At 40.6% G+C, this 13,491-nt stretch overlaps 1 protein-coding gene across 5 annotated transcripts in view; it reads right to left on the bottom strand.

Moving 5' to 3' along the window:
* Positions 1-13,491, bottom strand: part of PLEKHG1 (pleckstrin homology and RhoGEF domain containing G1) — a 126,415-nt gene that overhangs the window by 27,955 nt on the left and 84,969 nt on the right. For all 5 annotated transcript variants that reach the window (XM_068184588.1, XM_068184587.1, XM_068184592.1 and 2 more), the window contains one exon: positions 1,387-1,487. In XM_068184588.1, the coding sequence (XP_068040689.1) occupies positions 1,387-1,487 (101 nt within the window). The remainder of the gene's footprint in view (positions 1-1,386; positions 1,488-13,491) is intronic.

Genomic DNA, 13,491 nt, shown 5'->3' with positions numbered 1-13,491 from the left:
TTTTTTTTTTTGCACAGCTCAGTAATTCTGTATAACAACTGATCATACTTGAAAGTACTTTTAGTAGACAATATTTGCAATAAAGCTGGCATAAATGCATCCTAGCTATCAAGTCTGTAATTTTTCTAGCTTTTGAAGGTTCAGAAAATATAATGGCCAGGACTGTATTTTTCCATTCTGTGACCACTGGGAATCTGTAAGCTCACAATCATTGTCTCATGGCTCTAAAACAGTCCATGAGCCTGTTTTAGCATACTCTCAACTATGTATTTTCCAGCTGTTAGACATTCAGTAAAGTCAGTTGTTGTAGCTGAAGCAGGACACAGCAGCTTTCTAGTTAAGCATATTTCCATTACCCTGCAGTAGCTATTTTAAGCTTCAGGAAAAGACTTCAGATTTCATCTTTGTCTATAAATTCTGAATAGATCCATTCTCACTCTTTCCTTTGACATTAAACAGCAATCCCAGCAGTTGAAGCCCTTAAAAGTAACTTCCCATGACGATGGAAAACATTGAAGATGATCTTTGACACAAGTGCTCCACTTCAGACTCCTCTTTTGATTCAATTAAATTATCTGTTGTTCTTCAAAGAACACAGTCATTTGGGAGATGTTTTGTTAACTATAGCAAAGCTAGGAGAGCTTTTACAGCAGTATTGGTATATAAAAGATGTGGGAACTTTGTCAATATATTTTCTGCATTGGTTGAATAGTCAGGTTTTCCTTAAATGCAGACTAAGTTAATTTTTACAGTAACAGGATTCGGACAGAAGTAGCAGTAGCAAGCTCCTCAAACTGCAGATACTGAGATCCCACACAATGCGGCACTAGCTATGCAAGCAAGATATTTTACTTCAGGCTCCCAAGATACACTAGAGTCCCACATACAGAGTATTGGAGAAGGCTGGAAAGACACTGAACAAAAAACTTCAATTAAAGATAGGTACTTGAATACATTTTTGAGAAATTAATTCAGGGAGCACCTAGTAGCATGAAACACTACAAAAGCCAGATCTGGGTGATATGCATAGGTATACAAAAGGAGCTGATATAGTAGGAATAAAACATTTCTTCATTAAGGCAAGAATTTCTTTCACAGTGGTCTTGCATTAAGCTCAGCTAAAGCACAGAGCAGGTTAAGCTTACATTCATGTAAATACCCAGCATAAAAGCAAAAAAAGTACATGGAGACCATCTTGGTTCATCAAATAAACAGCTAAAAAAATCTGGTGTCAGCAAACCAACTTTGCTTAGATTCAAAATGAGATAATTTTTTGATTTATAGATCTTGGCAGTTTAAAAGTGATAAAAGTGAATTTGGCTTGTTTGCTCCCTCTTGTTAACACAGGCTATTGCAATGTTTCCATTTAGCTAAAAATGAATTTACCTGTTGAAATGGTAGATATCCCGTATGTTTCCAAACAGGGCTGATCGCTCCTCTGTTCCCAGGGAGAGCTTGGTCTGATCAGTGATACAGTCAAGGTAATCCTACAAGAGAAAAGAGAGGGAGGTCTTCAGACATTTCCTCCTTTCCTAGATCAGTAAACAAAGCTATGTTTTATTGTACAAGATGAGTCTCTGAATATCAGTTTCACCTTATTATTACAATAAAGCCTTCAGCAGCCCCTCTGAGAACAGTCACTCTCTTATGAACGGTAACAGTACTTATCTGTTCCCTGAAACCAAGAAAATAACAAAAGGCTGAAAGCTAAGTTAGACCTCTTAGACAGCACAGCCAATGTTTCTCTCTCTACTGATAAACAAATGTTTTCAAATTTCATTCACAGTGACATTTTAATTGATCCTTTGGTTGGCTCAAAGACAAAAAAAAATGTAAGAGATGAAGAATGCCATTTAATGCAGTCTTAGTAACAGAAAAGCTATATAATGAAGAACAGAAAGCACACAAGCAAGAGAGGCTCAGAAAAGCAACCACCGAATAAATTACTTTTTAAAAAATCATGGTTACGAAAGAATTCAGAGTATGTAGAACACAGATCTCAATGTATCTATGTCCATGCAATTGACCAAGCATAGACCTACATTGCAAATTACATTGCTATATACTCTAGCAAAAAATTCTTTTTGCCATTACAAGACTGATAGACTCTCATCCAGGGACTTTATTTGAATAAGAACATGACAGCTAGAAAAAGCTCAGATCAGCAGTGTTCTGGGAGAACAATTTTCCCACCTCTTCCCTCACTTTGATAAGAGCTCAATGTCACCTTTTTTCCTGTTGCTGCTACAGTATTAAAACTCTCTCATAAGGGCAAACAAATCCAGCAGGCTATTTAACCACAGCTCATGAAACAAGAAACCTGATGTGCTGCCACATTCATGAATAAATTCTGCTGGAGTATGGAAATAAAAGTGAAAACAGCTGAAACAATGTGAAATAAAAATAAATAAAATCCTTTAGCCTGTGGCTAGACAATGTGGTGTGGCAACCTCCCAAAAGCAATACAGCATTCCAGGGTGCTGCAGGAAAGGAACACTGCAAAATGCCAACAAGACCATGCAAAGTTCTAAGATATAACTGTGTTCCAGAGTCATATAGAAAAAGGTATTATAGAACACATACACTGGCTAAGATTTATTCTCTGTGTAAATTCTGTGAGAACAAAGGGTTTGAATCAACCAAGGATCTGACTTTTGGTTTCTAGATGTCCTCATATGGAAGGTTAAGAATTACAGGGTTAAGGTTAAGAATTACAGAATCAAAGGCCTTATTCACACCTCCATGTCCATATCCTTCTGTTCAACTGAAGTAGTGTCAGCAAACTCAGAGGTGCAACCAAGATTCAGGTTTAGGTATCAGCAGAATTTCCTGTCCTCTCCCTCTATCAATAATCCACACTCCATCATCACCTCCAGTTAAAGGCAGCCCTCATCACTCCCAAAACTCAGTATTTTTTGCTGGGGCAAAGCAAATAAGTCTATTCCAAGGTAACCTCAATGTCTTTAAGAAGAGCAACGAGTGGCGACAGGCAGGCAAGTCCTCGGAGATCCATGACATCTCTCTTGTGATAGCATTCAACCTTACTCCACCTCCCCTCATGGCTGGCAGCAGCCTCAGAGCCCACACCTGACCTTGAAATATATTTGTGCAGGAAGTCTTTGGAATCACATCCACAGGCTCCCTGAACTTTAGCTTTTTATTTATACTCAGAAGCTGCAGAAGAGTAAAAAGGTTCAGGATGGTGAGGACATCCTGCAGAAGAGTAAAAAGGTTCAGACAGGACTGCAGCAAGCAGTACATTGGGTCAAAGGCAGAAGTAGATAATAAATTCAGGTCTACTCCAGTAATAGTATTAAACAAATAACCTTTTCTGACCAGAGACACATCTTCATAATATAAAAGCAAAGAATAGAAAAGTTGCAGTGGAACTGTGAACCTCTGAAAACATTTTTAGCACTGCAGGGACACTGCAGCACCCTGAGCTGATATGACAAGGTTGGGTTGCAGAGAAATGGAAATCTTACAATAAGTAATTCTATACAGCACATTTAATGAATCAAGAGGAGTTCCTTTCCAATTTGTTCATCTCAACATAGCTGGAGCTTGGGTTTTGTCAAAATAACAAACATTCCACAATTATTTCCAGTATTGTAGACAGTGTTATATGCATGACCTGGTTTCTGCTCCTTTTTTTCTCTTATCCTGATTTTCCTCCACATACACCTACTCTTCTCAGTCTTTTACCAATTATTAGTAAGAAAGAGGGAACCAGGTACCCTTCTAATGTTGCTGCCAAGCAGCAGCCTGCAGGTGCTTTGGTAGTTTCCCTGCACTCCTGTAACATATGCCAGCATCAGCCTACATACACCACACACCCACAGTCTGTGCTCCCTTTTGCTAGAAGCTCCTTCAGATTGTACTTCAGGCCCCCTTCTTCAGCCAGCCTCAGATCAGAAACAAACCAGAAACAACTGGGTGGATTTGTGCTTCCCTAGGGTATGGCAAGATGGTTATTTGTTCAAAACACTTGCAATTCAGAGTTACCTTACACGTCATCTCATACTGCTAGGAAATTACACAGTTTGGAGACTGCTGTCCTGGTTTAGCTTTCTGTCTTTGTCAATATTACTGACTTGAGACTACAGACGTGTTTACATGACTGTTATTCGTGTAAGCAGATAGACACACAGCAAAAGCTCCAGGTATCCAAGTTTTTGTGCAAAAGGTGGACCATGGACAGTTATAACACATTGGTGTCATGCAGATCAGGCCCTGCACAGCACCACACTGCTTGCACTGGCTCAGCCAGTGGGACCTGTCTGATTACACTGCTTTATAGTGCACGTGTGCTCTCATAAAGGCTTCATGAACTCATCCAGGAAACAGATGCAGTATTGGCATATAACGTCTTCTGCAATGGCAACACCACAGGCAGATCAAAGCTACCCAGACGTGGGGGTTTTCCTAATTATTTCTGAGCAAATGGTACTTTACCCCCATAGTAGTCACTGCCGTGTATCAACAGCTGCTATCATCTGGAGCCATAACGAAAGGTTTGGAGCTACAAGATAACAGGGCAGGGTGCAAATGTAATGACATGGTGCAGAAATCAATGAAATTTATCAGAACAGAGTACCGGCCTTATTCACTTTATTTGTTTCTTGTCAGCATCTATGAACCCTCTGTCGGCACCGAATGACTTGTTTATAACCTTTGCCTTTTATTGCTTCTCTGCAGTTATGGCATAAACATCTAGCTTACTTTATAGGAGAAAAAAAACCCTCACAAATGTCCGTCTCCTTAGATTGATTTATGGACCATGGTTTGCTCTCATGGTATTGCATAATTTTGTCCTCCCTTTTCCTTGAAACTCTCCAAAAACTAGGAGAGTCTTGCCAGACTGCCCTGCCTTTCTTACCAGGTTTGACATTCTCCCCATTTGTCTTTCATCATGCCAAATCCATCAGAAGGAATGTCTGCTAGAAGCTGCATATTCTAACTACTCTCTCCTCCTCCACAATCACCAAAAAGAGAAAAAAGATCTCTAGAGGAATAAAATTATGAAAACACTAACCTCAGGGGCTAAAAAATACAATTTTATGAATCAGAAATGAGAGAAAACTTTCAAGAAAAGCACAAAATGAGCAAAATTATTATCACATATCAATTAATGTTTTCCATGACCAAACTTTAGAAACCAAATGCAAATGAGTGGGACATTTTCAACTAGACACCCCAGTTTTCCTTTGAACACATATGCACATTTAACTTAAAAAACTTCATCTATTGTTGTTTAGACCATAGTATAAATCAGCCATCACTGTGGTAATGTTAAAATTACACATAAAAAGGGATAATAGTAATGCTAATATTAACACAGTAATTCTAAAAAAATGGGTGATAAACCCCACTGCCTTGTAAAATTAGAATCAATTTTTATCCTGCTCTGCAAGAAACATATATACTGTAAGTTCTTATTAATCCTTTTACAGGTCAGGAGTGTGCATATAAAAATATCACAAAAGATAAGCAAAATTGTTAAAAGAGCAGTGTAGTTGCACAGGTACATCTTTGCCAAGAAACAGGCACACAAGACTAAAAATTTTATTAAATATCAATACCAAAAAAATAACCAAAAAAGGATGCTACCCACTAGGAAACCTTGCTTTCTAATGCCTAAACAAGTTGCAGGAGAAAGCAAAGCTGCCCTATGTCTCTGATTTCAGCAACACACTCTGGGTTCAAGAGCTGAGGACTTACATCACAAAGCCTCAGTCTCTGACCTAAAAATATTTAAAACCAGGTATTTATCAAAACTTCAATGGCTTATAGTAGTGTTTCAGACAAAGGAAGGATAGGTAATATTAAATCAAGCAGGACATGATCCAGGCAGGGCCACAGCATCACTCAGACTCTCAGTTTTCTGATACTCCCTAGATCTGTGCTACTAGTAAAGCAGATTTTACTCCTAGGTACTACCCCATACTCATGGCCATATTTTTTCCCTACTCCCCTCTACCCAACAACGTGTTTGGCCAAAATCAGATGGCTGTGCAGATGAGGAACCATTGAAACAGCTCAGCAGCCTTAGCCACCATCTAAGCACTACTTCCACACCACTTGGAGGAAAAGGCTGCAGGCCAGAAGGAAAACATACCACAAAATTGACCGTATTTGTAGCCTGCTAGCTAGAACCATGCTGCCCAAACTAGCCACATACTTGTAAACTAAGAAAGTTGGGCAGCAGATGTACATTAGAATAGGCACTATAAAATGCCTCCCAGGGCTTATTCTGCTAATTTATAGATAACTATAGTATGTACCAATTCATCTTTTGCCTGATTTTTTTCCTATTCTTTTTTCCCCATTATTTATTTTGTTTATTAATTTATCCAGCATGTATAGCAGCACACTCTGAATGCCTTGTGGTTCAAAGAATAGCATGCTATCCACACAACAGGTGGCCAAGGATGATGAATTTTAGTGAGGGCAGCTCATTGCAGCTCTTTTGATTTATTTAAAGTACTGCTGTGCTCTGCAAAGGCAATGAACATTTGTATGCTAAACCTACTTTGCTATCTTGCTCTGGTTCCTTTGGCTATACGAGTCCAAGGGGTTAAAACCTAAAAATGCTTGCACTGTGCACCCTACAGATTCACTACATGCAAACCCAGAAACCTAAATAAAAAAGAAAATTTCTGTTAGCATGTCTTTCTACTTTCTCCTTTTACTGGTACTTGGTGGGGTTTTCTATACAGACATCTGAAGCTGGAAAAACCTCACATAGACCAAAGCATGGACAGGTCTGAAAGACCTGCCCCTACCTGGGGCAATGCCCACTAAGGCACAGCACAGTCCTGCCACTGACCAACAGCCTAAGCCAAGGTCTTTCTGAGGACAACGCAGGCTTGGAGACACAGCCTCCTCTGCTCCCTTCAGCAGTGTGAGCAGAAAGCTCCTGTGCTCCATGCGCTTCCTCCTCACCTTTTCCATTTGTTTTATAGCCCTCAGCACCTTGCATGTTAAGACTGCCGATTGTCAGCAGCAGCAGCAAAGCTGTGCCCTTGTGGGAAATGGGCGTGCCAGGCTTTACAGGTGGGCTTCGGAGGACACGCCTACATGTCCAAGGACATGCTTGGAGAGCACTAACTCTCCAAGGAACCATCAAGGTAAAAGGACATGGAGAAGACCTCCCAGCACTGACAGTCCCTCCAAATGGGAGCAACCAAGGTAACCCATCTGCTTTACACAATCTGACATTAGATGCGGTTTCTGATCGATTTCTTTCCTCTCTGATACCCCTGCAGAAGAGTGGAGTCTCTGACCTGGCAGGAGGCCGCCTCTCCAGCACCGTCCTCTCCCCAGGCGGATGGTGGAGGATCCATACCGACCTCACCTGCGCTTCCTGCCAGCTTCCTGGGAAGTGCCAATTGACACGTGCAGCTGGCTCACACGCAGCTCGCGGGTAGCGGCAATAAAGCGTGACACAGTAAGATGATACTCTGCTGGCTGACTGACTGCATGTAGGAAGGGCAAAGATTGGCGGTGGGAGCACTCGTGAGAACATGGTATGAGGAAAGACTAAAAATAGAGAAAGCACATGTAAGTTTTATTTCCACTGTTTAAATTGCAGAGTAAGGTGATCATGCCAGAGATCTCCCTACACTTCACACAGCTAGGGGTTTATAAATAAGTTAACAGTATTAACTTAAATTTTACCTAGAGAAGTGGATTTTAAAAAAAGTATTTATTTCTGTGTAGCTATTCCTGATGGACAGATTTTTGATAATCAACTTCCTCACCTACATTATAGATGTTAAAAATGTTCCATTTGCAGCTACTAAGGCCTGGAAGTAGCGGCCCCTAGTAGGTCCCCTTGGCTTCATCCACACACATGGAAAGCCATAGCGGGGGTTATGTGTCAGCTAAAATTAGCAGTGAGGGATTCCTGAGTCCTAACACTATGCCTTGCACCTTGAAAACACTCTTTCTTTGGTTTAGGCTGCCTTTGAACATTTGTGCACATGAGCACAGGCACAGTCGTATACAAAGCTGGAAATTTCTAGGGCACATCAATGTCAACAATTTAACAGTCAGGAGATCTTGTCACAGGACTTCAAGCTGTCAGAGCACAGTTAATCTCAAGAAATGAACTAAAGAATTTGCCCTGGAAAACTCTGTCAGTGAGAGGTCCCTCAACACTCTGTTGCACTGCATCCATTCATAGGGGCCCTGGGGAAAGAACAGCTGCCTCACCAGTGTGCATGGCTGGGAGACAGCACAACAGCTTCCTGCAGCTGTGGGTTCCTCCTCCCTGGTTTAGAGCCTGAGCCTTTAAAGCAAGCTCTGCACATCCTCTTGCCCCTGCTCCAGTGTCAGAGGAAGCCTATATTCATTTCCAGCTCTGTCCCACAGCTCCCTTCTAGGACTGGGGTAGGAGGATGCACATGTCCTACTCCACCAGTCAAGGGTCTTATGTCCTTTCTTTTTGTCCAGTGTATGCTTTCTTCTTGTGTCCCATGAGACATTTCAGCATGAATGCTGTGCCTACAAAGCTCTCTGGGAGTGTCAAAACCTGACACCAGCTGATCCAGCATTGAACTGTCAGCCTGTCTGGATGGACTGCTCCCATGGATTTTTGCCTTCTTTGTCATAGTGAATTTTTTCTCTAATGAAACACAGTCAGAGTTCAGTAATATTCCTTTGTTCAACTGCAGGAATGCCATGCTGAAATCTCCCATCTTAAAAAGACACCTTGGAAGGCAGGCTGTCAATTAAATCAAACTGTAATTTGACAGAGCTGCATTAAAGCACTCAAATTGAAACTGTGATTGATGGATTGTACACAGACAAGTCCTGTAAATGGTCCAACATCTGTAAAGATGATTATGGGTAAATCACTGGGAACAGAAACTCATATGAAACACCACTTAGACATGTCAGCACACTAACTTATTGAAGTTGAAACCCACTGATTAAAACCATGTCCCACATTTATCTTCATTTATCACCCAGCACCCACTGCCACATCACAGCTACAAGATTTTGTTCCCAGAAGCTGGCACTCAGAATTGCTGCTCAGAGGTGTGGTAGGAAGCAAGTTCAGAGCACAGATGGAGATCACGGGATTAGGAATGCTATCAGTAGTTTACTGATATGTCATTAAGGAGTAATGTGATGCCCTCATCTAATGCCTTTCTAAAGTTAAAAGGAAACAGACAAAAGAAGCTACAGTAATGAAAACAGCCAAGTGAAAATAATTAATAGTAATTAGGATGTCAATTGGTTTGAGGTTGCTAGGCAGACAAAGTGCTGTAAAGATTTCTAGATCTACATCATTGGTGTCAATCATCATCATCTTTCAATAACCTCAATCTTACTCAAAAAAGTACCAGCTGGAAGTGCTTAGTAAGTTTAAATATAAAAAAATTAAACTTCATCTATAAATTATTTCTTCCAACATATTTTAGTTGATCTGATTATAAACTTATTGAACCATAATCAAACAAAACATTGAGAATTATTAAGGCATATTAGGCCTTCCAATATATGAATCACCCAGGAAAAGAACCTGAGCCTTGTGGTGTAGACCCTTGCCCTGTTAAATAAACTTTCCCCAATTCGTAAGGCAAATGCATGATAACATTTTTAAAAAGAGATCTCAATATGCTTACAAGTTAAATGAGACATTCCAGAAGAGAAATGTTTATTTTAAAACACAAGAAGGGAAACTGAAAGAGTCTGATTTCCAAAGAATGAAAATGCAAACCCAGCAAAATGGAGAAAATCTGCACACATCCTAAACATGCATTTATCTTAACCTTAGTAACCACATGATTACCAGAGACTTCTGGATGGCTTTTCTTATGAATATATGAAAAGCAATGAAATGGACCTTTATAGTGAGTGGTTTGCAAGGAAAAACTTTGTTAAAGTGTCTTATTTGCAAAATGGTCTGCTCATGAAACCCGGAAAAATAGCAGCTACCTCCACACCTTAATTTGCTGGAGTGGTAAGAGCAAAAAAGAGAGAGACTACTATGTGGTTTGTTAAGCATTCAGGCTTAAAGGTCATGGATTACTAGAGCACTGTTCACTGACAAGTAATATTTAATAACAGTGATATAACAACTTTAAAAGCAGTCAAATATTTTCATGGAGCAAAATGAAAATGGGTATATATATATACACAAAGAAATTTCCAGAAACTATGGCCTGGCTGGAAATGCAGAAATGTCTTTGCCTTTAAGGTATCACCTCCACATGATGAAATTTCATTACAGAAAATCCCAATCATTCTGCAAAAAATATATAATCTCAATAAACCATTGTAATATTTACTGAAAATTTTGCAGCATAAGCGATACTTCCATTCCCTTCCTCCCAGCTCTCAGACCTCTTCTTTACAGTTTTCCTGCCTACTCTATAAACTTTTGTAAAGCTGCTGCTGCTCTGTTCTATGCAGCTCCTTATCCACAGCCAGTAAGCAACAACAAGACGGAGGGCAGAGGTGAAGAGACCTCTCTTTTGTTACTTCCTGAATACCAGAAGGGCTCTATGCATCCCCCTAGGCAGGGATACAACCTCCTGCTCCAGCCTCAGTGCAGTCACAGGAAGGGCATTTCAATCCTGGAGTCCCCTGGCCACCGCCAGCACTCCTAAATGTCACACTCCATATTTAAATTACATCCACTCCTTGCCTCCCCGCTCCCAAAAGAATAAAGCTTTCTGGAACAGAAGATTAACTTTCATCCTTTAATCTATATTCATTCACATTCAGCAAGTGGGTAGGAGGTTGCAGACAGCACGGTCGAATGATTTACGCCCTGCTGCCAGAAAAGGGAGGACAAGAGCAACAGCAGCCAGGCTTTTCGGCAATTCTGTGGCTCCCTGGAAGAGCAGCAGCCCTCCCTGCTGCTTCTCTCCCACCCACAGCTTAAGAAAGGCTCACTGTACATTTATAGACAGCTCATTTATTACTGCAGTGTAACTCACCCTTCTGTGCTGTGCAAACACAGAGCTGACCTTAAAACAAACCCAAAGCTATGGCTATACATTTGTGCTGTCTTAATGTTTGCAGTCCCAGTCAATCAGTGAAGCTCTGCAACCACCTGACAAAGACAGCCTCTGTCCCAGCAAGTTTCTACAATGTAGCTGTAAGATAAGAACTGGATGCAAAGTACAGGTGAAGGAAAAAGAAGGCAGCAATGACATTTTATGCAGTATCTTTCAAGTACTTGGGAACATGCTGAATGAAAGAAATTTGTGAATGTTGCCAGGAGAAATAAGACTGAAGTAGTGGTGATGCAGATAAGAAAAACCATGCATCAGTATATTTAACCCTGGCTTTGCATATTTCCCGTGAAGTTAGTTTACAAACAGCTCCCTCTTCATGCCACAGCATAAGCAGATGCTTACACCACACAAATTGTTTATTAGGTTACTTCTGGTTGTCCACAACACATGATATTCGTATTGTACAGCTATAAGACCTCTTTTTCCAAAGCCCAGAACCTTTCTCATCCTGCCCAGAAGCAAAATGAGGTTTGGGTTTTGCTTCTGCTTTTGTTAGGCATCATTAAAGGGCACGTATGATGAGGAGTTTACAGCATATGTAGCTGGCAAAACACTTTTGTTCAAGATCTCGGAGTTCCAGAAACAACCGCATGTAAAACTATTTAAGACACAAACAGAAAACCCAGTTTGTGTATATTTCCACTACTTTAGGTTGCTTAAGGATGTTTAATATGGCTCACATACAGGAAGGAAGAAGTCTGTAGGGAAAACAGAACTAACCCTGAAGTGCATCAGAAGAAAGAAGTCTGATTTACTTTAGGTATTTATTTAAGGGTAGCCAGAATAGCTATTTACACCTGTTTGGTAACTTACCCTGTGGTGCTTCTAACTACATACCTTCTCAGCAGTCTGCACTGGTCCTGATTCATAAACAGCAACTCCAGAAACAAAACACAACACTACTGTTCTCTAATAAACCTACTTACAAATTCATTACAAATAATTAAATGGAACATTTTTCTGCTCTGATTTATATTGCTGTAACTCTGTTTAAACTTCACAAATTTCAAGAAGACCTCTTGGATATGTACTGAGATGCTTCAGTTTCAGCTGTCATATCACAGTATTACTGGAAAAAACTTCCCTTGCTTTTAAGCCAAACTTTCCATTAAGGAGGTCAATCAGAATTTGACACTGCTCTTTCTTCATGGATGAAAGAAAAGCAGTGAGAAAGTTCAGCTCAAAAATTTAACAAATACTAATCACAGTTAAACTTATCACTGTTGCATAATCATACTACATTTATACAAAACATAATATTTGTTTTTCACATAATTTAAATTGTTTATCCAAATTTTCACATGCAACTTATGTCAGCAATCCAAAGGTATCTTCCTCAGTTGTGTAGGTTAGCAGGCCTAGAAAAAGAGTTCATGTGTTGAAATTAACTATAATGTGGGAACAAGCATTATGGGATGGCTTAGCTATACTGGAATTCCCAGATTCTGAATCTACAAAGAATTGACTTTCACAGCAACGCTACCCAGCAAACCCAGAGCACAAGCAACTATGCCTTTACTAGCTCATCACAAGTGACAATGTGCACACTGCAGTCTTCAGAGTGGTCTTTTTAACTAACTGCTTACAACACAGAAGGAGACGTCCTCTAGCTGCAGCACCAGGAGACAGGAAACAGGGAACAATAACATTCCGACACTGACTTCCTCTCAGAAGGGCTTCCCTTCCTCACTGGTGCCCCAACACGTATCTACCTTAAACATCCAACATTTCCCCTTGCAAGGCTTGCCCCCACCCCACAAGGAGTATATAGCTTCAACAGACGTGTTCATCTCAGATGAAGCTTTCCATGCCAGAAACCTGCCTCCCTGATGAGTTGTTCTAGGAGATTTCAGCAAAGCCATTCCCCTGAGGCTTTTTGAGAAAGAATGCCCTTTTTTGCTCATGTTGAAAAATTTTGGTGACCTTTCCCCTGAGAAGACAAGCACCCCCAGGCTGACTAGCAGGGACATGAACCATATCCTCATGTCTCAAGAAGAGACAGCAGCAGATTCAAGCATAATGGAGACTTTGTTTCTCAGAGTAATGCTTTTGCTGCTTTAATGTAAATTCCTCTATTTTTGACCATACTGGCGTGGGGTGAAGAGGAATCCTCCAAATTCATGTATCCTCAATAGGAACTTCTAGCAATGGTCCTTTGCAAGGTTCAGCTCAGGCTTCACAAGGCCTTAACCCACAACTGCCATTCTCAGGTGCTGCCAGCGACATCTGGCTCATATCCGATCCTCTGAGGCAAGAGCATGGAAAAGATTGCTCCCATGTCTCAGTGACTCTCTGCAAGCCATAAACAGTATAGAAAAGCATGCTATGCCAATTTCAGGGCAGAGGAGACATAAAGGAGTACTACAGAAAGATGGGAAGGACAAAATGGGAACCAAGGAAAACCCGGTGGACATCCCTCTTAACTTCTGTGCACTTAAGAGGGAAGAAAAATTAG

Source organism: Anomalospiza imberbis, chromosome 3 (assembly GCF_031753505.1).
Source record: "Anomalospiza imberbis isolate Cuckoo-Finch-1a 21T00152 chromosome 3, ASM3175350v1, whole genome shotgun sequence".
Taxonomy (NCBI): Eukaryota; Metazoa; Chordata; class Aves; order Passeriformes; family Viduidae; genus Anomalospiza; species Anomalospiza imberbis.
This window is presented reverse-complemented; position numbering and strand designations above follow the sequence as displayed.